Source organism: Callorhinchus milii, unplaced genomic scaffold (assembly GCF_018977255.1).
Source record: "Callorhinchus milii isolate IMCB2004 unplaced genomic scaffold, IMCB_Cmil_1.0 Scaffold14, whole genome shotgun sequence".
Classification (NCBI taxonomy): domain Eukaryota; kingdom Metazoa; phylum Chordata; class Chondrichthyes; order Chimaeriformes; family Callorhinchidae; genus Callorhinchus; species Callorhinchus milii.
Window position 1 is genome coordinate 11,238,088 of NW_024704755.1, and position 26,639 is coordinate 11,264,726.

At 40.4% G+C, this 26,639-nt stretch overlaps 1 protein-coding gene across 1 annotated transcript in view; it reads left to right on the forward strand.

The window, feature by feature from the left end:
- The first annotated feature begins 2,986 nt into the window (after nucleotides 1-2,986).
- Nucleotides 2,987-26,639, forward strand: part of slc6a2 (solute carrier family 6 member 2) — a 39,762-nt gene continuing 16,109 nt past the window's right edge. The window contains exons 1-6 of the mRNA XM_007889489.2: nucleotides 2,987-3,321; nucleotides 4,373-4,504; nucleotides 7,494-7,731; nucleotides 20,243-20,381; nucleotides 22,223-22,357; nucleotides 26,117-26,220. Coding sequence (XP_007887680.1) covers nucleotides 3,024-3,321; nucleotides 4,373-4,504; nucleotides 7,494-7,731; nucleotides 20,243-20,381; nucleotides 22,223-22,357; nucleotides 26,117-26,220 — 1,046 coding nt within the window. The 5' untranslated portion in view covers nucleotides 2,987-3,023. The remainder of the gene's footprint in view (nucleotides 3,322-4,372; nucleotides 4,505-7,493; nucleotides 7,732-20,242; nucleotides 20,382-22,222; nucleotides 22,358-26,116; nucleotides 26,221-26,639) is intronic.

Here is a 26,639-nt window from a genome sequence, read left to right on the forward strand (position 1 = left end):
CCCTGACTTCTCAAATACACTTGTCACTGGTATCTGCAGTTCCACATTCCACATGGTCCAGCACATCCAAAACACTCTCCCCGCATCCTTACCCACCAAACTCCGCATGCCTATCACCCCAATCCTCTCCAGGCTCTGAAAGAATTGACTTCACAATTCTCAGTCTCACATACGAATCTCTTCATGCTCCAGCAGCTCCCTATTTCTCTGATCTCCTCGTATCCCTCTCCTCTTACGTTCAGCTCAGGGCTGCTGTGCCTCTCAGATCCACCACCATCATTGGCCAAACTTTCAGTCATTATGTCCCTAATGTCTGGAACTCTCTGCCTCTGTCGCTCCTCCTTTCCTCCTCTGTAACTATTTTCAAATCCCCCTTTAAAACCTACCTCTTTGACCATACTTATAATCACCACCCATGTCCCCTTTCTCCTAGCTCGGCGTCCAACTCTGCCACTCTGATGCTCTGAGATGTTAGTCTATGTGAAGATTGCTGTATAAATATGAATTATTGTTGTACTGTATCCTTGTGTTACACTGGAGCAGGAACACAGGTGTTAATCCATTGTGAATGTTGGAGGTCTTGATCCCAACAGCATTAGAAAACGTGGGTTGCACTGAACAGTTCAACTGCAACATTGAAACATGGTTAATTCTATATTGAATCATTAATTTTATCCAAAGGGCCAAATATTTTTTTTACTGCAATACCTCTTTAAGGTGACAAAACGAGTTCTAAAAGAATTCAGTACCTATCTGTGGGCAATCTTGTAATGTCTACTTATCTGTGACCGAGGGTTCTGATAAGCACCTAAAGAAAGCTACATCAACAGAGTCCGTGATCCGATAAAGGGAAATCCAGATTTTGCTTTTGTTAGTCACGTCTGCAAGTGTCTATTTGTTGTAATAGAGGCATTGAGCTGTAGCAGCATATATTCAGTTTAATCAATCACGTCTAATGATTTCATGTGCCTTTAACATTTGGAGAGAGGGCATGTGTCTATTATTATGTGTGTACATTTTCATCACTTAGATGTTGAGTGTTAATAAGAACAGTCAATGGGGCCAATGACATCTGCAAATGGAACCCTTTTGCTATTTGACTAAGCAATGCATGGTGGAACATTTAAAATCATGAACATTTCCACATTATGTGCATAGGAATAATTCAAGTGAAACCCAACTGAATAGAAAGTCTTTCACCCTTCTGGTTGCCTACCTAAGAAAGTAGATTTGCAGTAAATATTTATTATAACAATAATCCTTGACCTTGCTATAATGCCTTTGTCATCGAGAATGCCCCAAAGCCCTTCAGAAAGCTTTTGTAATGTTTAGTGACTGTGTATATGTAGGCAAACTTGGCAACCACTTTGTGACAGCAACATCCCACACACAGCCATGATATGAATGTCAGGGGAAACAGTCACATGAGACCTCAGTTAAACATCTGGTCCAAAGGATGGTGCCTCTCCCAGCACACAGACTATGAGCTCAAAGTCTCAAACTAGGGATTAAACCCACAAGCTTCTCACCCAGAGGCGAGAGTGCTACCAAATGAGCCACACCGACTCCCGCTGTCTGTAACACACTGTGGCCTTGTGGAATAACCTGCTAACATGATGGCATACTGGCATTTGATGGACAAATTCCTAACTCCTCCATTTCCAGAAACTTTGTATGTTTCTGGTTAGGTGACCAGCAGCTTCACATCCATGTACATCGTCTATAGAGTGAAGTTAATTTTGTTTGATTTGTGCTTCAAAGGTGTTTCTGTTGGAAATCTGTTTCATGAAAAGAAGAGCCGTTCTGTATTGTAGGGGAGCTTTAGGTGTATCTGATCTCTGTGCATTGGCACCACTTACTCAAGGATTTATTCGCTCGTAATTATTTAAAGATGAAAACACGTAACTTTATCACGTTAGGAACTTTAACACAGATTGTTACCAGAGGATGTGTAGGAAAGGCCGGGAACCTTTAAATACTTTTATCACTGAAATTGTGGATTACCAGCCTTTAAGAGTCAAACCGATTAACCCTTCGGGGACTGGAGAGCATTTCTGTTCCAAATATGAAGGTGATGAGAAACGAATAAGAGAATAGAACAGAAAATGTGGTCAATTGTATTTCAAACTTGCATTAAACATACAGAATTGGTTCACTCTGACCAGACCTGGTGACCCTACACAGAAAGAGGGTGGAAAATGTAAAACTCTGAAAGCTGCTGAAACAAATTGGTTTCTGCAATTGAGTGGCTAATTCTTTTTAAAGTGATTTCTTTGTGGTTTTGCATTATTGTTTTAACAATGTCATGGTTACATTTCGTGGGTTTCTTTTTTTTGGATTCATCCCCCTCCACCCCCCAAAATAAAAAGAGAAAACCACGCCTCTGCAGAAATATCCGACTCAAGAGAAATCGCAGCAGGATACAGGTTCAGAAAGAAGCAGAGGTCAAGTGGTGGCAGTGTTTGGCAAAATACTCACTTCAAACCACGTGAAGAGAGTGGAACCTGATTTAAAACCTCGCATTTAGCATCGCCTGTAGCTCAGTGTCTCACAAACTTCCACCGGAGTCCAAAAAAAATACTTTTGCTTTCAAAAGATTGGCTTCAGGTCGACAAGAATCATCTCTTCTTCCATCCCCCAGTCCTCTAAATCTTCTGAACTGTGGTTCCCCCCTCTCCCTCCCTCCCTCTCTCTCCCTCCCTCTCCTCCTCCTACATGCAATGATGTTTTCTGTGGAGAGGCAAAGCTGAGTAACTCACAACTGTTTTCAATTTTTTCCTTTTTTTTCTCTCTCTCTGTGTGTGTGTGTGTGTGTCTCCACAGCAGAACAACGCATGAGAAGAACTTGCTCCATCAGTGAGGCTGTGTGTCTGGATTGCTATTAGCTGTGTGCAATTCCCTCTCTCTCCCTCTCTCTCTATGTGAATTCTGTATGTGCTTAATTCAGATTGCACCCAATATACACACACACACATAACACACACACACTCACTCACTCACTCATCCTCACTTGTTCGGGAGCAATGAGTAAGACAGTCCACTCCGACCCCAAGCTGCTGTCTGTTGGTCCCCTAAGAGAGTGTAACGACCTGGAGAAGAGGGAAGTGGAGCTGATTTTGGTGAAGGAACGCAACGGCGTTCAGTACACGAACGCGGCTCTGGTCCGCGGCGCCTCTGCCCAGTGCCCCTCCACCGAGGACAAGGATGTGGGCAGAGAGGTTTGGGGTAAGAAGATCGACTTCTTGCTGTCGGTGGTTGGCTTTGCGGTGGATTTGGCCAACGTCTGGCGGTTCCCTTTCCTCTGCTACAAGAACGGAGGCGGTGAGTCCCCCGTCTTGACTTTTGACTTTGACTTCGCTTTGGCTTTACTTTCTGAACTCGCGCTCCACGTTTTTTTCCGACGTGGATCACACACTCACACTCACACACTCACTCACACACACACACTCACACACACTCGCAACCGGTGGCTTTAGTTTTATTACCCCCCTCTCCCCCCCACCACACACACACCTCTTTTTTTTAATGTATTTTAATGCAATAGATTTTTTTTTAAATGTCTGAAAGAAAAACGGATGGATTGCTTCTTATCTGTGGAGTGTAGGATTTGCATTGCAACGTTTTTTTTTTTTGCCAAACCCTTGGTTTTGCCTATTTTCCACTCTCTATCTCTATCTCTCTCTCTCTCTCTCTCTCTCTCTCTCTTCCCAGAGACAGTTTTACAGCTGTAATCTCCAGTACAGGTCAAATTAGTGCTGTGTGACAGACTTGTCAAAGGCACTGCGTACACTGTCTTAGTTCCCCTCCCCATCCCCATCCCCATCCCCTGTGGTACATGGCATGTGTTGTCAGTGTGAGCATAACACAGTTTGATTTCAGTAAGTGCACAGCAGGTTACACCGATCGACCAGTAAATATGCTTCACACTGACATTTTCTTTCCCAAAAAAAAATATATATTTTGAGCATCAGTCAGTTTGTCAGTAAACTCACAGATAGCTGTTCAGGCGGCAGCAATCTTCCCCTTTGGCACCCGACAAAGTGATCGGAATCTAACCGAGAAATCGGTAAGAAAAAGTTCGCTCATGGTGTTTTTGGTTGTCTCGCCAATACTCCCCCCTGTGGGGGTTTACAGGACAAAACTGCTCCAGTTTTCCGCAGGCTTTGAGACATGTGGAGTTGAAACTGTTGCCCAATGCTTCTCTGGTTAGTTGGCTCCTGCTTTTCATCAGTGAACTCTTACCCCATCCATGACCTAGGCCTAGATTAAGTAGCGTTTAGCCATATAATGACTTGCCACATAATGAATGAAACACCATTTGATTCTGTGGATTTTTATTCTCCATTCAGTCTGCTCTTCTCCCTATTTATAGGTGCATTCCTCATCCCTTACTTGTTCTTTCTGTTAATCGCTGGAATGCCCTTGTTTTACATGGAGCTAGCATTGGGACAGTACAACCGAGAGGGTGCTGCTACTGTCTGGAAAATCTGCCCCATCTTCAAAGGTGGGGTGTTATTTATACCAGTAGAAGATGTATATACTTTTTGCATGTTCAAGATAATCACTGTTTGCATATTCAGGTTGTGGCACTGTTTCTTTTTAAGCAAAGTCACTGAAACGTTTAGACCGGAAGTTTTCATATCTGGTTACACATCATTAAGTTAAATTCTAAGGGTCTGGCATCTTATTCTTGATTTTGTGACTTAAATATGTAAATAACACTGGCATCCCAAAAGCAGAAATTACCTGTCAGATAAACCAGCTATTTTCTATTATAAATCTGATAAATAGTTTTGCTCACAAACAGTACAGTTAATTCACTTTACAGTATGTTCTGTGAAGTGCTTTGAGACGACACAAAGACATGATAAGGCGCTATATCAAATGCAAGGATTATTATTGTTTTCTATTATCAATCACAGATTTTACTTAGAGCATACTTTTTTTCTTAGAAAAACAAGTTTGTCCTAATTCTATACAGAGTCCACATCTCTTGGTGTGCTTGCAATATAATTTGATTTAGGTCAAAGCATGCACTTAAGGAATTAATAGCTGTTAATTGTTAATTAATTGTTGAGGACATTTTCTAAAAATGTTACCTCGGGGAAATGTTTGTAAAGAATCTTGGAATAAATCCTGTTGATAAAATTGTAATTTCAGCAGGTGCCTGTAGCAGGTGCCTATAGGATAAGCCTATAGGTTTTTTTCTGGGTAGCAATGGTGACATTAATGTAATCTGTTTATCGCTCTTCCACTATGGCACTTGGATTCAGGTGCAGCCCAGACAGATGGGATAAAAGTAGCTCTTCTCTAATGGGGTCAGCAGGAGTAGAGGGCAGGGAGGGTAGGAGTAGAAATGTCACCAGAGGTGCTGTCGAAGAGGAGGGCTTTGAAAGATGGGTCTTGAGAACATTTACTTAAGGTGGGGAATGCACTTTTGAAGTCAGGCTTAAGGTGCACCGTTCGGGACAGAGCAGAGGAAGACTCTTCTTTGCATTTGCAGCCTTTTCAGTTGCCCAGTTCCAGACAACGAGGGTATGCTTTGTTGTGAGAAAAGTAATACTTTAGAGAGGGTGAGTTGTGGGATGTGCACCTTTTCGTGACATTCATAGTGCCGATGGAGAGAATGAAAGTGACAACTATGCACTCACTATGCATCGTTATTTTTACTTTTTACCATATTTTGTGATGTGTCTTTTTGTTTCAATTTCACTGAAAATGAAAAAACACCTCTTGGACACACAAATTTCGGCACGATTTGTACGTGCAATGGAACCTCAATGAATATTTAGCCCCTTTTGCGCACAAAGTAGCCACATCAAAAAAAAATTGCTGCCAGAACCGCTTTAGTCACAGGAATTCCAATTCTCTCTCCCACATTTTTTCCATCAACATAAGGGGTGAAACCAGTTTTCAAGTGCTATGTGAATAAAGAATCGTTAATAGGCCAGTGTGTTATTTTTGTGTAAGGAATGCATGCACCTCCCCCCCCCCCACCACCAAGATTAATGTGGAAAAAAATCTGTAGTTATTTTCAAAAAGGAATTGGCAGCATTGAGAGCTTCTTTTGAAGCTTCCTGATTTCACTCCTAAATGGCCTAGCTCTAATTTTAAGATTGTGCCCCCCTCGTTCTGGGTTCCACCACCAAAGGAAATTGTTTTTTTAAAAAAAGGGCTGTTTATATGAAGCGCAAACAAAAAGTGCTGTTGTTTTAGGGAGTCATTACGCAATTGTTTTAGGGAGTCCTGTAGCTCAGTGGTTAGAGCACTCGCCTCGCGAGCAAGAGACCTGGGTTTGATAACTGGCAGGGCGAAACCTTGGGCAAATTTGGCTGCCGCGTTTTGCCCACAAATATACAATCAATTCACTTTACAATATGTTCAGTGAAGCACTTTGAGACGTCTAGAAGACATGAAAAAGCGCTATGTCAAATGCAAGGATTATTATTGTTATTATTACCTACAAATATGCGTTAATAAGCATTGCAACAACACATCTGACACACTGTTCAGTGTTTCCTCTTGTGCTGACTTTACACCTAGAAACCTCTTTCTGCAGTCATAGACAAACTTTCTGGTGTAAGCACAAAACTGGGTGGCAACAGATTCCTCAGGTGCTATCGTAAGCACAAGATCTCTGATTAGCCCAACAACAGAGAAACTCATAGGAACATTGGAACAGGAGTTGGCCGTTCAGTTGTTTGTGCCTGTTCCACCATTCTATCAGATTATGGCTGATCTGTACCTCAATTCCAATTATCTGCCGTTGCCCCGTATCCCTTACCTAACAAACATCTATTCACCTCAGTCTTGAAAATTTGAATGGACTCAGCGTCCTTTTGAGACAGAGAGAGTTCCAATTTTCCACTACATTTTGCGTAAAAAAAGAAAGCTTCCTGATTTCACTCCTAAAAGACCTAGCTCTAATTTTAAGATTATGTCCCCCTCGTTCTGGATTCCACCACCAAAGGGAATAGTTTCTCTGTAGCTGCCCTATCGAATCCCTTTACTATTTTAAACACCTTAATCTGATCACCCCTCAAACTTCTAAACACACTTCACTCGAGTTGTTTATAGGGGAAAGTTGGGTGTTTTATCGCACATTTTCCAAAATGGCCTACGGTTATTTAGAAAACGGCTCGATGATGCAATGGGAATATGGCACATAGGGTGGGTATTCTGGAAGGATGAGATCAAAGCGTTTGCCTCACCTGCACCTCTCTTGTGATCATTTCAGATGGAAATATTGACACCTATTGGGGTTCTTTTCATTGTTACATTAGAGAATATCTAAATTTTAGGACTAACCTTCCTGGCTATTAGAAATACGTCTTAAAAATGCTCCACTTAATTTTGTATAGATGAACGCTTTAAGCTGTGTGTATCAACTAGACAGAAACAAAACATAGTCCCGCTTGTTGTGTTCTGTAATGGATTGTGAATCTTAACGCTATTGCTAGAAATTAAATGACTAACAATAATTTTTCTTATAGGTGTGGGCTACGCTGTGATACTAATAGCCCTGTATGTTGGGTTTTACTATAATGTCATCATAGCCTGGTCTCTGTACTATCTCATCTCTTCATTCACAATGGACCTTCCATGGGCAAACTGCAATAACGTTTGGAACACTCAAAACTGCACTGACCCAAAGCTCCTCAATGACTCAATATTTGGAAATATAACCAAGTATTCAAAACATAAAATCACACCAGCTGCAGAGTACTATGAGTAAGTTGACGGCTTTGCCTTTATCTTCTCTCCAATCACTTGCGCTCAGAGATCAGACAGTTCAAATCCTGTAACATAGCATGTTAATCGTGTCATGGAACATTTTAGTCAGCATTTACCTCAGTGCATACGTTACATTAATTGTAGATTGGCCAAAGTTGATCATTGTTGCCATAGTTCTGGAGTATTGTAGTCAGTGATACTTGAGCTGCTATCCGTAAGCTTTTGATAGCATCTGACATTACTATTTTTAAGTTGATGAACAATGCCAAACGATACTTGCACTGAATATTTAGTCATGTTTAATTCTGTTTAATGGTCCGGTTAAATATCATACTAAAAGTATCACAGAGTTCTTCATCAATGCTTGTCTTAAGTTCAGAAAAGTTGTGTACATGTTTGAAGCGCCTCTCCCAGTATTTGCTGTACTAACCGTAACTTCCTGCTTGTTTAGCAAAAGGGACAACAAAAAAAACCTAATCAAGACACACAAAGATTGTATGTTCTTTGTTTTTTCAGGCTTAAATTTTTTTTAAATGAGATACGAATTTGGCAATTGTAATTCAGTTGGCAAACCCCTACAAGATTATCTCAGGTTTTGCTAAAGAAAATGTTAGTCTTACGGGCAAGCTCAGGAACAACATCACATTTGACACAATTGGTTAAAACCTCCCAAAAAAAATTGTTGCTGTGGAAGAATTGACCAGTGATTCTTTTAGATGGTTTTGACTTCAAGGGCTTGTGATTAATGGGAACGCCCCACGACCCATACAATTGTCTAAATAGCTTGTGGTGCCTGATCACCTTCATTCATCAATCCCCAGATTCTGGATATGGATTCTATCAAGTGTTTTGAGACGTCGAGAAGACGTGAAAAGCACTATATCAAATGCAAGGTTTATTATCATTATTCAAATTGGATCATTATAAACAAATGCTTTCATGCATTCAGCAATCATTTCTTGTTTTGAAAAAGTCATTGAATTAATGATGTTATTCTGTATGTGTGTGGTTTGCTGAAGTTGGATGTACCCAACTCTAAAATGATATGCTAAGACTATTATATAAACCATTGGCGTAAGTTTATTCAGCAACATACCTGATATCTGCTGCAACATGACTCCTTTGTGTCATGTTGAAATGTTTATATATTGTAAAACCCATCATGATCAGAATTACACAGATGAAAGGTACAAGTGGGTACGGGGATAGAGCAGGGAGTTGGGATTAGGAATGATTGCTTCTCAGAGAAGCAAACACTGACACGAAAAAATAGGGTGAATGGCCTCCTATCACCTCGTACATTTCGACGATTCTATGATAAATCTGCTGTGTCAGTGTTACTGTCCACACCTTTATTTGCAATCCTGGTAAAGTGTCTTACAAGACACGCTGTCAATTGACAACCTCTTTTTAATGGTGCTTCTTTTCTCAAAGGATTGATAATGTGGCACCAGATGTGTAATTAAAAGCTGGGTAAATGATAGCACATCTGACCAGATGAAATGCTGGGAAATAACACGAGGCAGCTGTTTGCCCAGCAGGATTCCTTTTTGGGAGCTATTAATTTTAAGGGCCACACTTGGTAATTGCTAGTATCATGCATGGACATTGAGGGGTATAAAATGCAGCAGTTTTTCTACAGGATTCCTTTAACAGAAAAAGAAAAGTAAGCTGGTTCGACTCCAACAGTAGCCCACACACACTCTGGGGTCCCAAAGCCTAGATTCTAGCCAACCTGCACCTAATGCCCTCCGGAATTAGGTAATCAGAGTGTGTCCCTCCAGGGAGACAGTGCTTATTCCATTCCTGAAGCAAGGAAATTTCCATGTGATGTTGGCCTCCCGACGTGGAAGATGCTGTACAAAATCTAAGGATCATTATTATAAATGATCTGCATCTGCACCAATCATCACCACTTTTCTTTACCAATTTTCTACTGTATTTTAAATGAAACGGGTTTTTGCTTTTCTGTACCTGGCGATCCTTTCACTTGTTGTGATACTCAACACGAAACATACCACTTGTGCCTGCATATCCATGGTCATGCCAGCATGAGCATGCAAGATGTGCAACCACTTGCCCATGAGAATCTCCGAGACAAGTGGACAGGCAGTGGATTCACTTTGGATTAAAAATCGCTGGGTGTTACATGACTAACTCCCTTACGCAAAAATGATTTCCTGCCAGCTTTCAAAAAAGAAATTTCCATGAAGGGCCATCTGGAGAGTGCAAATGCTCTGACCCACATACAGTTACAGTTTTTTTTATTATGGAAGAATTGCCTCTTCAAGCCAAAGCCAAACACTGTAGGTAAAGATAGAAATTGAGAACTCAGTTAGTGTATTGATTCTGTGTGAGGAAATCTGTCTTGTTTATGATGAAGGCTGGATGGTTGGAAAATGGGTTAAAAAGATACAGTCCTTACTTTTTTTTCTAATATTTCCATTTTGTATATTAATTTAGGAATGGTGCCTCCCACAGCCAAGTTTCTTTCTCCCTTATGCCATAGAATCCCTCTAAAAGATGCTTCATTATAACGTATGTTGAGTTGTTTTCACAGCCTGAAGGAAGTGACATTGATGGTGACCTGATAACCTACAAATCAGCTGTTTAACTTCTGGAACTCTCAAATATGGTTGACTTCAGGTCACCAGCTCTCCGCTAATGCCATTTCTAGTGTGTTGTGGAATTTGCCTCCTGTGCTGGCTGGCAAACCGAAACACCAACTGTCTGTCTCTGCATATATACAATGAATGTGGAAGCTCTGATTAATAATGTCTCTAGATAATCATTATAATAATCTTTGCATTTAATAATAAAAATTCCTCCATAATGGCCTTTAAGCCTTTATGGCCTTTATGGCTCAACTGGCCTTTTCCCTCCTCTTTTGAGGTGTGGAAATGTCAGTTTTCAGTGAAACAACATGATCTTGACAGTCCCTCAACACTGGTGCTGAACATCCTGTGTTTACTAACTAGTTTCAAAATAAAACACTTTATTGCTACAAGAAAAGTTACTGATAAATAATAATAAATCCTTACATTTAATAGGATACTTTATAGTGTGCAAGTGGCAACCGGAATCCTTGATTTTTTTTCCCCCGGCACTGAATTGGAGTGTCAGCCGAGACCAGTGCTGGCCAACCTTTATGGTCGGCCAATAAAATACATTTTCTCAAATGAATATTTCTTGATTTATTGCATAAATAGACCAAGAAGTACTCAAACGGCCCAACGGCCACTTCCTGCCCATGGGCCATAGGTTGGCCACCACTGGCCTAGACTATCATTTCAAAGTCCCTATGTGGAGCTTGAGCAGCAACTTTCTGACTCCAAGACGAGAGCACTACCAGCTGAGCCAGGCTGACACTTTGAGGTTCCGCCAGGGTCTTGGCCAACAATCCCTCAAATAAAGTTGGTCATTCACTTTAGAGCTGTTTGTGGGACACTGTTGTGTGCAAATTGGCTGCCGCATTTGCCCACAAAAACACACCGTCACTTTGCTTTATGGGATATCCTCTGAAGCGATTTGGGAAGCTCTTCTGATGTGAAAGGGGCCATTACCAGATGTAAGGATGATTAGGATTATTCTTACTAATGTGCAAGTGGGGTAGAGAAGGTAGGATGCATAAGGCTGTGTTCTCTCAGAGTGGGAATCAGATTTAGATTTTAGATGGAGTCCTGTAGCTCACTGGTTAGAGCACTCGCCTCGCAAGTGAGAGACCTGGGTTCGATTCCCAGCAGGGCAAAACCTTGGGCAAGTTTCCTTACTCCACACGCCTGATAATAATGCCTCAAGAAAAACAATTAAAAATAATTTGGTCACTCAATCCACAACAGTTTGTGGGACACTCCTGTGCGCAATTAGCTGCTGCGTTTTGCCCACAAATATACTTTACAATTCACTTTACAGTATATTCTGTGAAGCACTTTGAGATGTTGAGAAGACGTGAGAAGCGCTATATCAAATGCAAGGATTATATTATTATTATGTAGATACGGAATGAATTTCTGCAAGATGTTTTTCACTCTATAGTAAAGTATTCGAGTTTTGATCAAAAAAAAGAAATATCTTGTAGCTTTGCAGCTGTTAGCCACGTAGATGACTAAGAGAAACCTCAGCCACCTGATTTTCATGTGATGCTGATCCTATTTGTATGAGAAGGGAAGGAAATGTTGACACAACACACATCGGTATCAGCAGTGTAGTGACAGAAAAGCTCGCAAGGGAAGAGTCTGGCACAATTAGCATCAGTTGTTTTTCTAGTTTTTGTAAACAAGCATTGAGATCCTCGACAAAACTTTTAACACCAGACCTTTAGACGAAGCTTTTTCTTTCATGCCAAAAAATATGAGGTGAACTGTTGAATGCTCCCCGGATTGAATTCGAAATGAAGGCTAAGAGACTTGGGTTAAGGCAGGAAATCACAAAGCTGCAATTCAACCGAGGAATTCCAATGACATCATATGCTCGATGTCTGTGGATGGCAGTTCCTCACTGGCTGCAATGTGTTACTGTAGGCTATATGATATTTACTGAATTTAAAAAAATCAATAAGCAAAGCTGCACTGAAGAGAAAGAATTAACATCTGTAAATCCATAGTGCCTTCCCCCACCATCCCCTAGCTGCTGCAGCATTTCAGTATTTACAATTATCCCCCTCTCTAAACTTGTCTCCACGGCTGTCAACCCTTTACCGCCACTGATTACGTGATGAGCTTTAACTGGACCTGACAATGTGGATACAGGTAAACACTCACAAACCATAGTATGAACAGGATCGTGCTGTGAATCATCAAACTACAGCTCTAAAGTATCAATGAAATGGAAATGGTCTGACAAACCTTGTTGTTTTCTTTAAATGTGTGTGACCGTAAATGGGCATTCTAGCATTGCTTTTTTTAAAGGTGTGAGGCAAGAGGGCAGCTGATTGTCTGCAAATGACTGAGTGTACTTTATAACATTAGAATATAAGAAATGCTAGACGAAAAAAGACCAAGGTCCATCTAGTTCATCTTTCACCTCCCTGGCGGTAGCATGCATGTATGTTATAAGAGAGAGGTCTGTGAACTTTTGCTGAGGTCTTCGCTGTGTTATTTATTTAAATTGTCAGGCTGAGTTGATCGATCAAGGTTCATAGTGAGTATGTGCTTTCCTCCCCCACCCCCGTACTTTACAAACCTACAGCTGTAAAGCTTCCAACTCTAGTACTGTACACTGTACAGGACGCACAGTGTTGAGGTGTGAAAAATGAAATAAATCTCAAGTATGTTATAATTCGAGTTAGTTTTGTTCACCTATAAAGCACACAGTTGGTGCCCTTTAAGGTAAGTCAAGCAGAGCAATTTAAAACATTCTCCTGACACGAAAAGTGCAATATGAGATGGAATGATTATTATTAATATGTTTAATTATCCCCTACGGAAAGTGATTTTGTGGGACACTGCTGTGCGCATTTGGCTGCTGCGTCTCAGCCACAAAATACAGTCAATCCACTTTACAATATATTCTGTGAAACACTTTTGAGATGACTCAATGAAGTGATGAGGCACTGTATCAAATGGAAAGATTCTCCAGTAACATTTCAAAGAAGTGCTGTTCATGGACGTATTAGTGGATCAATGCAATATTTCTTACTGAGAGATGGAAATTTTCAAAATCACAGTGGTGCAGCTATCATGCAAGCTTCTTGGCTATTATATAACATTGTATTTGTATCGCGCCCTTCACATAGAATAACATCTCGGTGTGCTTCACAATGGCGGGTTTGGATGCCAAACAAAGGAAAAGGGGAAGAAGAGGTATATAAACAAGGAATCCAATGAAAGAGACAAGCAGCGTGGCCGGTATTGGTCCTAGAAGACGTAGGCTCCATAAGTTACTCTCCTGTAATTAGACTGAGAAATTTTGCAGACAGTTCTCTAGAATTTCACTATCTTTTAAGGGCAGAACATCACTATGGTTTGTTCTTAAGAGATTTTATCTTGAGTAAATCACTACACGGTGCAAGAAAGGTCGGGCTTAGTGAACGCTGAATCCAGGCCATGAAAGTTGGAACACCTGAAAATGTAACTGCTGATTCAGCAGCTTAATAAAAAGCAATGGGGAATAGTTAGGGTTGATGTTTCATATTGTGAATTCAAATCTCCTCTCGGGAGGATTATTTTAGGGAAAGGTCGGTTAGAATTTCCAGCTCAGAGAGAAATGGTAATCAGACCCACCGAGAGAAAAGTAAATGTATCAGCTGAAAATATTAAGCGTTGTAATGCATTGCAAATCGCAAGAGAATCTCTGTCAAGACACCACCATCTGACAGTTACTTGCGGAAGAACGGACTTGGTGCAAAGTGTGAGCCTGCTCTGCGAGGCAATGATATTACCGACAAAATGCTATTGCAGCAAGTAGCTCAAGTAGCTGAGATTTTACGAGCTGTTATTTTAACATAAAGCAGATGAATGCTGTACACTTTGAAAAGCAGGTCAGGTTTAATTCGGCGTCCACCCAGGAACCAAAAAATAAACGCAAACCGAGTGTGCTGCGTCTTCCAGCAATACTTTGGGCAGGTGTTCCAGTTATAAAGAGCGGATCAGGAGCCTCTGGCGAAGTGCTTTGTGTGGCTGTACAGCGTATAACAAACAATGAAACTCTCTGCTGCTAGCTTGGCCACGAGGGCACAGCGGTGGGGGCCAGGAGAAGACTGCGACTTACCACAGTTTGTCAGATGTCGATGCCCATTTGTTTCAATGGGGGAGGAAGGGAACGAATACCATCGTGACGGTAGCTGTTGAAGATCGACTTTGTCTTAAAAGAACACTGGCTTGATGATTTGATCTAGGCAAGCCTTGTGCATAATAATAATAATAATAATGAGAAGAAAATAATCGTTACATTTGATATAGTGCCTTTCACGACAGGAAAACGCCTCAAAGTACTTTGCAGGATATAAATGTAGTGAGTGTGCATTTGTAGGCAAAAGCAGCAGTGTTTTAATATACTACCTAATCTTTCGATCATGTTCATTTTGATCCAATTTGCACTTTTTTGCTATTTTCTGACTCGTGAGTTTAAATGAAAATAAGTTGATTATTTCCCTCCCTGGTTTAAATGTACTTCTGCCCTCCTGACTTCGCCCTGTTCCGTACGGCATTTGCTGACTCACAAAGCAGGCTGTTCCCAGATCGCTGATGCTTTGGTGGTTGAGTGAGAGAACCCTGAAATGTAATCACATTTCCTTCCCCTCACCACTCGTATCAAGATGTATCAACCCTCTAATCAAGATCAAAAGATTGGTTTGGATGAAGAAGGCACTTTGGCCCATCTGATCTCCAGGCACCCATCCCACCATGTTCCCGTCACAGCATCAAGCTGTGTTATAAATGAATCCAGTGCCCTGGGCTCAACCACCCTTCCTGGCAACCTGTTCCCTTCAATCTTGCCTTACTTTTGTGAAGGAAACCAGGAGCTAAACTTGGGTCAAATTGCATTACACCATGATATAGTGCGTTGTTAAACCATGAAATTTCAATGCTAGTTTCAGATATAGAAAATTTACATTGAATCTGGTGCCCACACACAGTATCTTAGTTCAACTGTATATTCCATTGTGCAGTCATCCCACTTCATTAGTAATTACAGTCACTATATTTAGTAAAGGATTTCTGTTATCAGCGTACTTTATTTGACAACTAAATGAAGAGGGCAGGAGAAAAATTAAAGCGATTTATATTTAAGGAAAAGATAGCATAAGGCAAGGGAAATGAGTTTAGAAGATGCATGTGTGTTTATAATAAGAGGAGCAGATGGCAATGGACCTGAGAGATAAATTGTCTAAACTAAAGGAACTTACTATTATATAAAAGAGGCTCAAATTTGACATTAACTTGTTTCATCTTGATGTTTTAGTGACTTGTTGGTTGACTGTTCTTCGAACCCAAGGAGAACTGTCTAGTTTTAGTCAATCAATAAGTCACTGCCATTTTTCTTGAATAAAATACTGTATTTCTGAGATCTTTTATGGGCTCCAAGAACGAAGCACCGATTGGGATTCGATTCGAATCAATCATTTGCACAAAGTTCTGCTGAGTAATTTATTCTGCCCGAAGTCTTCTTCTCCGATAAGCTGCTTACTGTTCCCCATAATACTTGGAAGGCAATATTGCTTTGTGTAAGGGTGACCTTTCAGTCTGCTACTGCTGTGCGCTAGTTCCCAGGTCTGTTGATTTAGGCTCACACATGAGCATCCAGAGGATTTTTTTTTTGTGTACTGAGTATTTAACATGGCACCTTCCTGATTTATATAGAAAGGAAGAACCTTTTACTTTCAAACATCTACTTTCGATCAAAAACACACATAAATATGAGTCAAAATCTTGGTACAGATCAGGAACAGAATTCCCAGCAGGAAAAATATATTCCGGTGTGGGACTCTGGTTTGCAAATCATTTGGAGTTAGCTTTCTTCAGCTATTTAAAATTATTTCTGCAGTTATTTTTAATTCTTATTTTTCTTTTGATCAGAAACATGCAATCTCAAAAACAACATAAGGTTGTACTTTCCCTCCTTAAATTATCAAATGACATTTGAACATGAGTTATTTAGGAGTGATGTTATTTTAGCTCATATTTGGTATAACTCCTTTCATGTCAGAAGAGCGCTCCAAAGCGCTTCACCAGATGTACTGTAAAGTTCAGTGTCTATGTATTTCGTGGAGGAACGATGCAGCCAATTTGCACACAGCAAGGTCCCAGAAATAGCCATGGAGCGAGTGACCAGTTTTATTTGGGGGATTGTTGCCTGGGACACCGGGAAAAACTCCCTTATCTTTTCGACTCGTGCCATGGGATCCTAACATTCCCCCTGAACAGCAGACGGGTTTAAAGGTTTAACATCTCATCCAATGAGACATTTGTTGATAGAATCTCCCTCTCGGCTTTGGTATGTTGCACATCACGAATGAAGACTAGGGGCTTGTAAGCAGCATTCCCATTGAGTGGAACTACAAGTTAGCGGCATCCTGTCAGGATGAAACACTATGACAAAATTAAGCATGCATTCGAAAGATACCATGACCTGTACAGTATTTTGTTGTAACTTTTACCATAATGCTACAGTTGAAAAGAATGCAGTTTATCATTATGATTTGGGCTGTAAGGTGTTATCCGAGCAGTAATCATGCATGGCTTGGTTACTGAGAATAGTTAGCTTCTCATTTTACCACTGCAGAACATCTTTCTGCACTAACTCCAGTTAATGACCGACCTGACTACCCTAAGTGATGATTAAATACTTGAAAATGTATTGTGCATGTCAAAGATTAATTATACAATTTAAGTGTCAAACCACCAAGGATAAGACAAATCCCTGGAAGTGTTTTTCTTAGAAGCTGGTAACCTGCCAGCAAAAATTTCAAGAACAAAAATAGCAAGTCAGTCGATTTCTGTGGTCTACAGATGCTTAAGAATTCTGTCTGGGCTGAAAAATGATACTTTTCCTTGTAATGGTTTCACACTTTGGCTAAACTCCAGGATGTACATTAATCCTCTTCATAACGCACTGATAGCACATGTTCGTATAAGATTGTAAATCAGCGTCTGCAGCATTCTGATTGGTGATACCATATTAAATGAAACCAGCCTAAAACAACCACTGACTGCATCACCTCCCAGCAGGACAGATATATCCAATCTAGACCTCTGTGAAATGAGCAATTGAAATCTGTCCCAAAGGTGAACGATATTGATAGCTTTTACCTTATAGGATGAGGAAATGAAAACAAAGGCTGGGGAACATCTGATTATAAAGGGTAGTTATGTTTATCTTCAAGGCTTGGAGCAATTGAGCTGTTTCAAATAACGAAAGGAACTTGACAAGCTGGATTGTCTCTTTCCTCTGGTAGAGGGATCCAAAACCAGAAGACTTAATCTTTAAATTAGAGCTAATATGATAAGAAGAGAGATCGAAAAACACATTTTGATTTCACTTGTGCATTTGTGAAAACCTTCCTGTCCCAGAAAGGTACATCCACTGGGAAATTTAAATGGGAGATAGATACTTGAGAGAATGGTATAGATACTTGAAAAGGGTATAGATACTTGAGAGAAGGATGTTAACTAGTGTGGAGAAACAGTGAGGGAATAGGTTTAAAATATCTGCCATGAACAGGTTCCCTCAGTTTATGGTTCCTGTGGGTTAACTTGAACAAGGCATCAGCTTGCCAAGTGTAAAGTAGAAGTCTTTACTTCTACTTTTACATAGGAATGTGTTACTTGGACCTGCAATGACTTTTCCCCCATGTATTACATTATCATATTCATTTCTATTCATATGTAGTGTAGATAAAGCAAATACTAAATACCCAATGGGTTTTGGCAGCTTTGTGTCAGAGAGGAGATGATCTTCTTTGTAAAACAATTCAGCCCAAGTTTCTTGACAGATACTTAAAGGAGTAGCATGACTTTTGAAACATCACTGGCTCTGTGCAACATCCAGTTGTTCAGATCATATCCATCACTAATTAGTGGAGAGGGTGTGCTGTGCGCAATGTAAGCTGTTTGTTCGTTGAATGTTTCATCATTATCTGGCATGTGATAGTGTGCAATATCGAACCATTGAAAAATAGATAAAGCAAATTCCCCAAATAGCTTCAAATAGATTGTGATGAGGCAACTTCAAAACTGCCTCCAGTAAGAATTAATGGAATAAATAAAATGTATTTTATTCATGCATTTTCATTTCAGTAACTTTTTTATGTGATTTCAGGAAGGAATGTCCTTTACTGTTTGCAAAATACCCAGTATTTTGTGTGCGTATTTATTTGCAGGGTCTTAGAATGGCTCAGTTGGTAGCAGTCTCACCTCTGAGACCGATGTTGTGGGTTCAAGTCCTACATTGTAATGTTGAGACTTATAATCTCAGCAGACCCTCAAGTGCAGTGTTGGGAAAGCGTTGTATTGTTGGAGGTGTCTTCCTGCAGCGTGAAACATTAAAGTGAATTCCTGTCTGCCTCTTCAGATTGACATTAAAGAGCCACTGGCACTTTTCAAAAAGAGAAGGGAGTTTCTCCCAATGTGTGGAGTTTACCATTAGACTTTCTGCATTACGGTGTTAAAAGCGTATATAGATGGTCTTTCAATGAACATGTGATGGTGATTTAAAGATATTACATATGTTTGTTGTAGAGCACTGGTAGTGAATGGCCACACATGGGAGCTGAGTAGTTAGAATCATAGAACCATAGAAATTAAGGCACAGGAGGGGGTCATTCGGCCCATCGAGTCTGCACTGACTCTCAGAGCAAGGTGTTCATTTAATTCCACTGTTCTGCCTTATCCCCCCACCCCTTCGAGACGCTACCTTTCATTTATCTGTCTAGATGTCTCATTGACATGATAAGGTGCTAATCAAATGCAAGGATTATTATTACTTTCCTCTTCAAACCCACAATGGATTTTGCCTCTACCACCTTTCGCCCACAAAATATACAGTCAATTCACTTTACAGTATATTCTGTGAAGACGTGATAAGGTGTTATATCAAATGCAAGGATTATTATTAACATATTATTACAAGGCATTCCACATCTCAACAACTTTCTGAGTGAAAAAAGTATTTTCCTTTTGCGCTCCTTGTGTTAAAAGCATTTGTTCAAACGCGCGACTAAGAAAAAAAATTCGAAAAGAAAGAATATCTGACAATATTATGACAACACTGCAGCACTGTCTCAGGGAGGACTTTACCATTGAGGGTCATAAACCTCAAAGAAATAAAACAAGATAATCTGTAGTTAACTGGACAACATTAATGAACATTAGCTTGGCCTTTTACTGGTTCATAATGGCATGTTACAGAGACCAAGTGCCACTGTTTATGGAGAATTAAAATATGACCTTTATTTGCACACTATTAACTGGCATTGGCTCTGTAGATCACGGCACTAATGCGATTGAGTGGTGGACCCAGCAATAATATTTCACCCAAGATGTCAAAGCTTAACCTTTTGAATGTTGTTTCTGTCTAGCCCTTCACAATCCTGTGTTAGAACAAGATACATGCTACAAAAATGCAGCAGTGGGTATTCTGGGTGTGCCAAAGGGCAGGCCATTCTCGAAGTTTCATTTCAAAGTAGTTTGTAAGATAGATAAGCAGCTTGTTATTAAAAAAGAAACACACACACTGCGCTTTCCTGTTTACAGCCCCAGATTCTTCTCTCTGAAGTTTGAATTTTGAACAAAAATCTCAAATATCAAACAAAATGCTGGCAAATGACTATGCAGGCACTTCAGTGCTTAAGTGATGACCTGGTCATCAGAAGTGCTTTGTACAAAAATATATTATTGTCTGACATTTTTATAACCTTGTAGGTGTCAAATGGATTTCCATTAGGTGAATTGTTACAACAGAAATGTATTAACTGCAGCATCTGAGATTCATGTAGTTTCAATTATAAAGGCAAATTGATCTATTGCCACACACTCTGTTACTCACCGCTGATGGTATTCTCTTTCAATAGACGTGGAGTTCTCAATCTGCATGAGAGTGCGGGAATCCATAACCTGGGATCGCCACGATGGCAGCTCTCCCTCTGCCTCTTTGTTGTGGTCATCGTTATCTACTTCAGCATCTGGAAAGGGGTGAAGACTTCAGGAAAGGTATCACGTCCTACTTGTATCACGACTCAGAAAGTTTGGCCCACCTGCTCTCATCCCTTCAAAACACCCAGCAAACTTCTCTTTTGACGATGTGCTCAAAACTCTGATTATATGAATCCAAAGTAAATGTCATTGTTCTGGCACTTGCACAGCAGGCCATTCTCTGAGCCAGCGGGTGTTTTTATGCACTGCCTGGTGAAGTAGGACACACATTGTGCACGATTTGAACTGGGCTGTTAAGAAGAGCCTGAAACCAAGTTGCATCATGGCAATTTCAAAGCTGAAATCAGAATGCAGTATCTTTGCTCAGTGTTCACTTTGTAGTAAACGCATCTGTTTTAATTTTACAATATATGAAAGGTCAGTCCTTACACTTCCACACGATGAACATGTCAACTACACTTTTCAGTTGCCATGTCTTTACAGTGTTACCCAAGGTGTTTCCATGACTCACTTTAAAGTGTTTGGAACTTGTGTGACAGAAGCATGTTGCCTAAGGTCCCAAAGTGCACATGTAACTGTTTAGAAGATGGTGTGCGGTATATCAAACTGTTTACATGGACAACAGATGTTCCACAAAAGTCTATTTTTATTCCATGTCTGTCAAGTGCTGGCAAATCTCTCAGCAGAAAAAAATAACAGCAGCAACAAAATTACATTTGTATAGTATTCATATTGGAATGTATCATAGTGCCGTCATGTTGTCCTTAGCCTCCTTCAAGTTCCGCCTCAAAACCCTCCTCTTCGACCGTGCCATTAGTCACCCCCCTTCCCCTTCCCTCCCTTCTCCTCTTGACCCCAGCTCGGGTCTGAAATGCTGTACACTCTCCAGCGCCTTGGGACGTCCTCCCAATGTGAAAGGCGCTATACAAATGTAATCTTGTTGTTGTTGTTGTTGCTACATCAGATTTCACCGCAGTGCACCCTATGCCACTGTAGTTTGTTTTTCAAAGTTCCACATTTCTGGGATACAATAAATTACGATGCAAATTTACATTTCTAAAGCGCCTTCACATCAGGAGGACATTCCAAGGCGCTGGAGAGTTTAACGCTTGCACCTGAGCTGGGGCGGGGGGGTGTGGGGGGGTGGGGAGGGGAGAGATGGCTGAAAGCGCAGTCGAAGAAGAAGGTCTTGAAGCAGACCTTGAAGGATGTGCCGGAAAGGGTGAGATGATGGAAGTCTGGAATGGAAGTTCCACAGGGTGGGGGCAGGTATGCTGGAAGCCTGACTGCTGATGGTGGACAGGGGGGTGAAGCAGGTGGGCAAGCTTTCTCTAGGGAAACCCCACTTACTTTCCTCTTAAGGACTGTATTTTATCTTCCTCTGATCCTAAACCCCCATGCACAACTCACTGATGTTCAGGGTGGTATTGAAATAATGCAGCAATCTGTCGCACAAAATTAGTGTCAACATTTGGTCGCAGTTCTAACATGGATTCTTGAGCCAAAGACCTTGTGTTCCGTTGGCTGAATGACAACCTTTATTCATTTTAGTCTTATACGTTGTTTGCTCACTTCATGAGGAGATAAATGAAAAACAGAAGTGCGATTGTAACTTGTAGGTTGGAGAAATGAAGTATAATATCTTGTTATGGAAATGATCCAGGTGCAATCTCTGTTGAGGATCAAGTTTTCAAGTTTAACTCCATTTCTCCATTCCTGCCAAGGTGGTACAACAACAACAACAACAACAATAAATTGCATTTATATAGCACCTTTCACGTCAGGAGGACGTCCCAAGGCTACCTTCTCCCAAGGTGAAAAGACGTCAAAGAACTGGGTGCAGAATAAAATAACTTGTCAAAATAGAATAGAGTACATCTGTTTGCTTTCCTCTGTAGGTGGTGTGGATCACAGCGACCATGCCATACATGGTGTTATTTGTGCTGCTGATTCGGGGAATCACACTGCCGGGTGCAATGAATGGAATCAAGGCCTACCTGAGCATCGACTTGGACCGCCTGAAGGAAGCTCGGGTAAGATATTTTTTTCACTTATAAAAAGATTTGATCCAAAGGACGAGTGTGATTTTGTTGGACTTTTGTTTAATAGCTGTGTTTTAAAGATTACCTTTATACAGTCAGAATCATTTTATAACACAGTGGGTTCAGGTACAAATAATCAGTCCCTGTGTGATAATAGGTCACAATCGAAGACAGTGGTGGGTTAGCACTTCTAGCTGTTCTGGTTGCTGATGTCTTCACTGAACTTGTGCATGCACACAATGTGCTGGTAGCTGTGGTTTCCAGCAGTTACTTTGCCACCTGCACTCTATATAATAGAAGGCAGATTCCAGGTCTCTAGTGCAATGTGTACATATAGACCGAGGCATGGTCTAACAGGGTCCGTCTGTGTTTGTGCCTTGCACATCCAGACACAAAACACATTACTACATATTTCCTTACTCTGGTTACCTAGCAGTAAGTAGGAACCCAGTTGTTAAGAGTCCAGCAGTAATAATCCCTCAAAAAAATTTGGTCTCTCAATCCATGACTGTTTGTGGCACACTGCTGTGCACAATTGGCTGCCACGTTTCACCCACAAAATACACAGCCAATTCACTTTACAATATATTGTGCGATTTGAGCAATTTGAGACGTCTCAATGACGTGGTAAGGCCCTATATCACGGGCAAAGATTACTATTAATATTACTCCTTAAGCACTTTGACATGTCCCCAGATGTGACTTCAAATGAATTCTTCACCAAGTAGCTGTCTTCTTCCCACTTGATCTTGCTGACACAATCTGCCTCCCTGGGTAGCCTAATCCACATACTCACCCATCCCTCGTTACGCAACAAGAATGTCGAGAACCCAAGACCTTCCAGGGCTGTGTAGCAATTCCACACTGATGTGGTTAGCAGCAAGTAACTGGGAACCATTAAAATAGCTTTCATATAATTTAGTAGTTTTACTGGAAAACTCATCTTCAATGAGAAATGCATGGGATCCACATTTTTTTGTGTGGGGGCTGAGGAGGAGGTGGATGGGAATCTGACAGAAGACTTTTCTTCCCTGCTGGATAATCTCCATGAAATCTATTTGTAGAACTTGGCAGCTCTGTAATGATGAGCACTGGTCTTTCATTCTTGCAGTGGTAACTGCAGCAGTTTGCTAGAAACAAACTACACCATTCCCCTTTTCCTAGATAGACATAATAATGTTAACATTTATACTGTCATTAAATTTCCCCTGCAATCAACAATATTCCCTTTTGTGGTATTCAAATGTTTCCAGATGATTCAGAGAGGCTCCAGTAGCAACATGTGTTTAGTATTTTTTTCTGAAACAAAAAAGCAAGAAGAGAAAAACAAATCTTGACATTTGAACACTTGGCAGCCTCTGCTCATGCAAGTCATTCAATCTGGAACAGATGTAAACATTTAAAGCCACCCGAGGAAACTGCACTTTACTAGTGACTTAAACTTACTTCTAACTCAAAGAGGAGCTTCATTAGCGCTGTGTAACTGGCCCATTCTGCATCATGGAAAAAGTGTTCTGAGCTGAACAATCTCAATTACCCATCTCAAGCAGAGAAAGTGAATTGACTGTATATTTTGTAGGCAAAATATACAGTGATAATGTAATAGAATAATATCATGGCCATAAAATACCAGGAAAGAAACCCTCATGGTAACTCCTGAACACCTTTTGATGGAAAACAAATGCTAAAAAGTGAAAGATAACTGAAAGATTACAAAGCTCAGAGCCAAAACATTGCTGCTACAACTCATTACTCTTCTTATTAATAGTGATACAAAGGAATCGAGTTACTTTGTTATTTGACCTTTCAGGAAATCCTCAAGGCTACAAGTTTATACAAACGCATGCAGTTTATAACATAAGAAATAAATTACTTCCTTCAATTGTTTATAAGAAGTGGACTTGTACCTCTAGACTGTTGCTCTAGACTGTTTTGACCATTGAATCAGATCCCCCACCTCACTCAGCATGGACATGGAAGCAAAGATTCAATTAATGCTATAAAGAGGGGATATTCCTGCCAGCCACAGAGTCCCAGGTTTATATAAAGCTCACTAATTCACTTCCGCGCTATTAAAATTACAAGCTGACTTTTCTCAATGCACTCTTTACCAGTTCAAAAAGGCATGACGGTGCCAAAATCAGCCACCCCACAAGAGAAGGTTTGCTACAATTGTAAACATGTCAACAAGCAGTGGAGCCTGCTTGATCCATTGTACCTGTGCTGTTCTAGCTATTCACTGCAACCACTCACTCTAAACCCTTTGCCCTGCTCTTTATCCATACCTATGTTTTCTCAAAGTATGTCAATTCCCTTTCGAATGTTGTTGGCTCGAATTCTGTCACACCAAGGCCTCCACATTCCATTTGGCTCAGTTTGGCTCAAGTTGTTGGCTTCCTCAGCTCTAAATGTAGAGATTCATTACTCTTTAGACCACCAACCAAGTACATCTGCCACAATTTAATGATGTTTTGTTAAATACAGTCAACTTATGAAAGATCAGACACTGAAAATGAGTTAAATCAAAAGACTATTATGAAAACAGCAGTATCTTTGATTTGTTGGCCATTGGATACATTTCATTCTCATCAGCTCTACAAAACAGCCATCAAAAGGGATGGGATGTCTTCCACCGATTAGTTCTGAAAGTACCTGCCTTTAGGCAACCTACTGAGAAAGATTATCTCAGGCAGAAGCAGCTTTAAAACCTTCTACCTCATCAGACTTCAGCAAAACATGACAGACTGAAGGCCATGAATACAAGATAAATTTTACTTTGTGAGCTTAGTGCATAATGAAACAAAGATCTCACATGTAACATGTGCAAGACTCATTCAACTTCAGATCACCAATGTGCAGTTCTTTAATACTGTTAAATTGTTATTCAATATGTCAATATTTAATCTGTTTGTGTAAACTATTGCACAGGTCAGGCCTTGTCAAACGCTGGGACAAGTCACAAGATCATAGATTAGTTCTTGTGATGAAGGCCCTTTGGCCCATATCATCTCATCCTTCTGGACTACAATTTACGATCACAGGCTCAAGCTGTTTTTTTTAACTGAAACCAGACTCCTGCCCTTGACCACTCTTCCTAGCAATACGTTCCAGTAGAGATGGAATGAAAAAATGTTGTTTGGTTCATTTGATCTCATCCAGAATACCTACCCTATCTGTTTCTTGCATGAATAATGTTTGATATCTGTGAACATTTTGAAACCAATAATCCAGGTTTTGATTAAGATTATATAGACAGTCTCGAGAGAAGGCATCTTAGAGGGGACCTTAAAGAGGTTTTACAATTTTAAATGGGATTGGAAAAGTAAACCTCGAACAATATTTTAGGATGCATTAAGAGAGTAGAACAAGAGGTCACAAGTTTAGAGTTGGAATTTCAGGACAGACACCAGGAAGGTTAAATTTATCCCAAAGGGTAATTACTGATTGGAACAGGTTGCATGAAGGGTGGTCGAGGCCAGGACACTGCACTGATTAAAACAAAACAGCTTGTGGGGTGGGCGTTGTGGCAGGATCAGGTGGGCTGATAAGCCATCTTCAGCCAAACTAGTCTGGTGAAACCAATTCATAAATTGTTCCTTTGATTTAATGGTGATAGTTACAATGTGGAAATTATCCATATGTTTTAAGAACAATGAACAAGCACCAAGCATCAATGAGGCTTAATGCCATGTTTTTTCCTGCAGAGGCTGCGGATTTTGTGTCACAAATATTTTCCTTTATTTCTTGCAGGTTTGGATTGATGCCGCCTCTCAGATCTTTTATTCCCTTGGAGCTGGATTTGGAGTTCTTATTGCGTTTGCCAGTTATAATAAATTCAATAATAACTGCTACAGGTAAAATTCCCAAAATTCTTTGAGTGCTTTGTGACATCCCGCTAACGTGAAAAAGTACAATACCAAATGTAAGGACTATTATTACTGTATTATCATTGAGTCTTAATTTTGCAGCTAGTTTTCAATAGGGTTCTTCTGGGCAAATGATGGTGTTTACAAATGATACAACAAATGATACTTCTGCATGGAATCTTTTATTATTATTATTATCTTTGTGGTAAACATGGATTTCCTTTGCACTAACAAGCCAGTTTGCAAAGCATTTCTCATGAATGCAACATCTCTCTAATCCCAGCTGCAACACAGACTTCAGTACAGGCTGTTCCTATATAGAACATCTCTCGTAGGTCCACAAACCCACCATTCCCCACAGACTTCTGTTCTCTTTACAACTATTTGAGTTTGCTGGAGAATCGCTG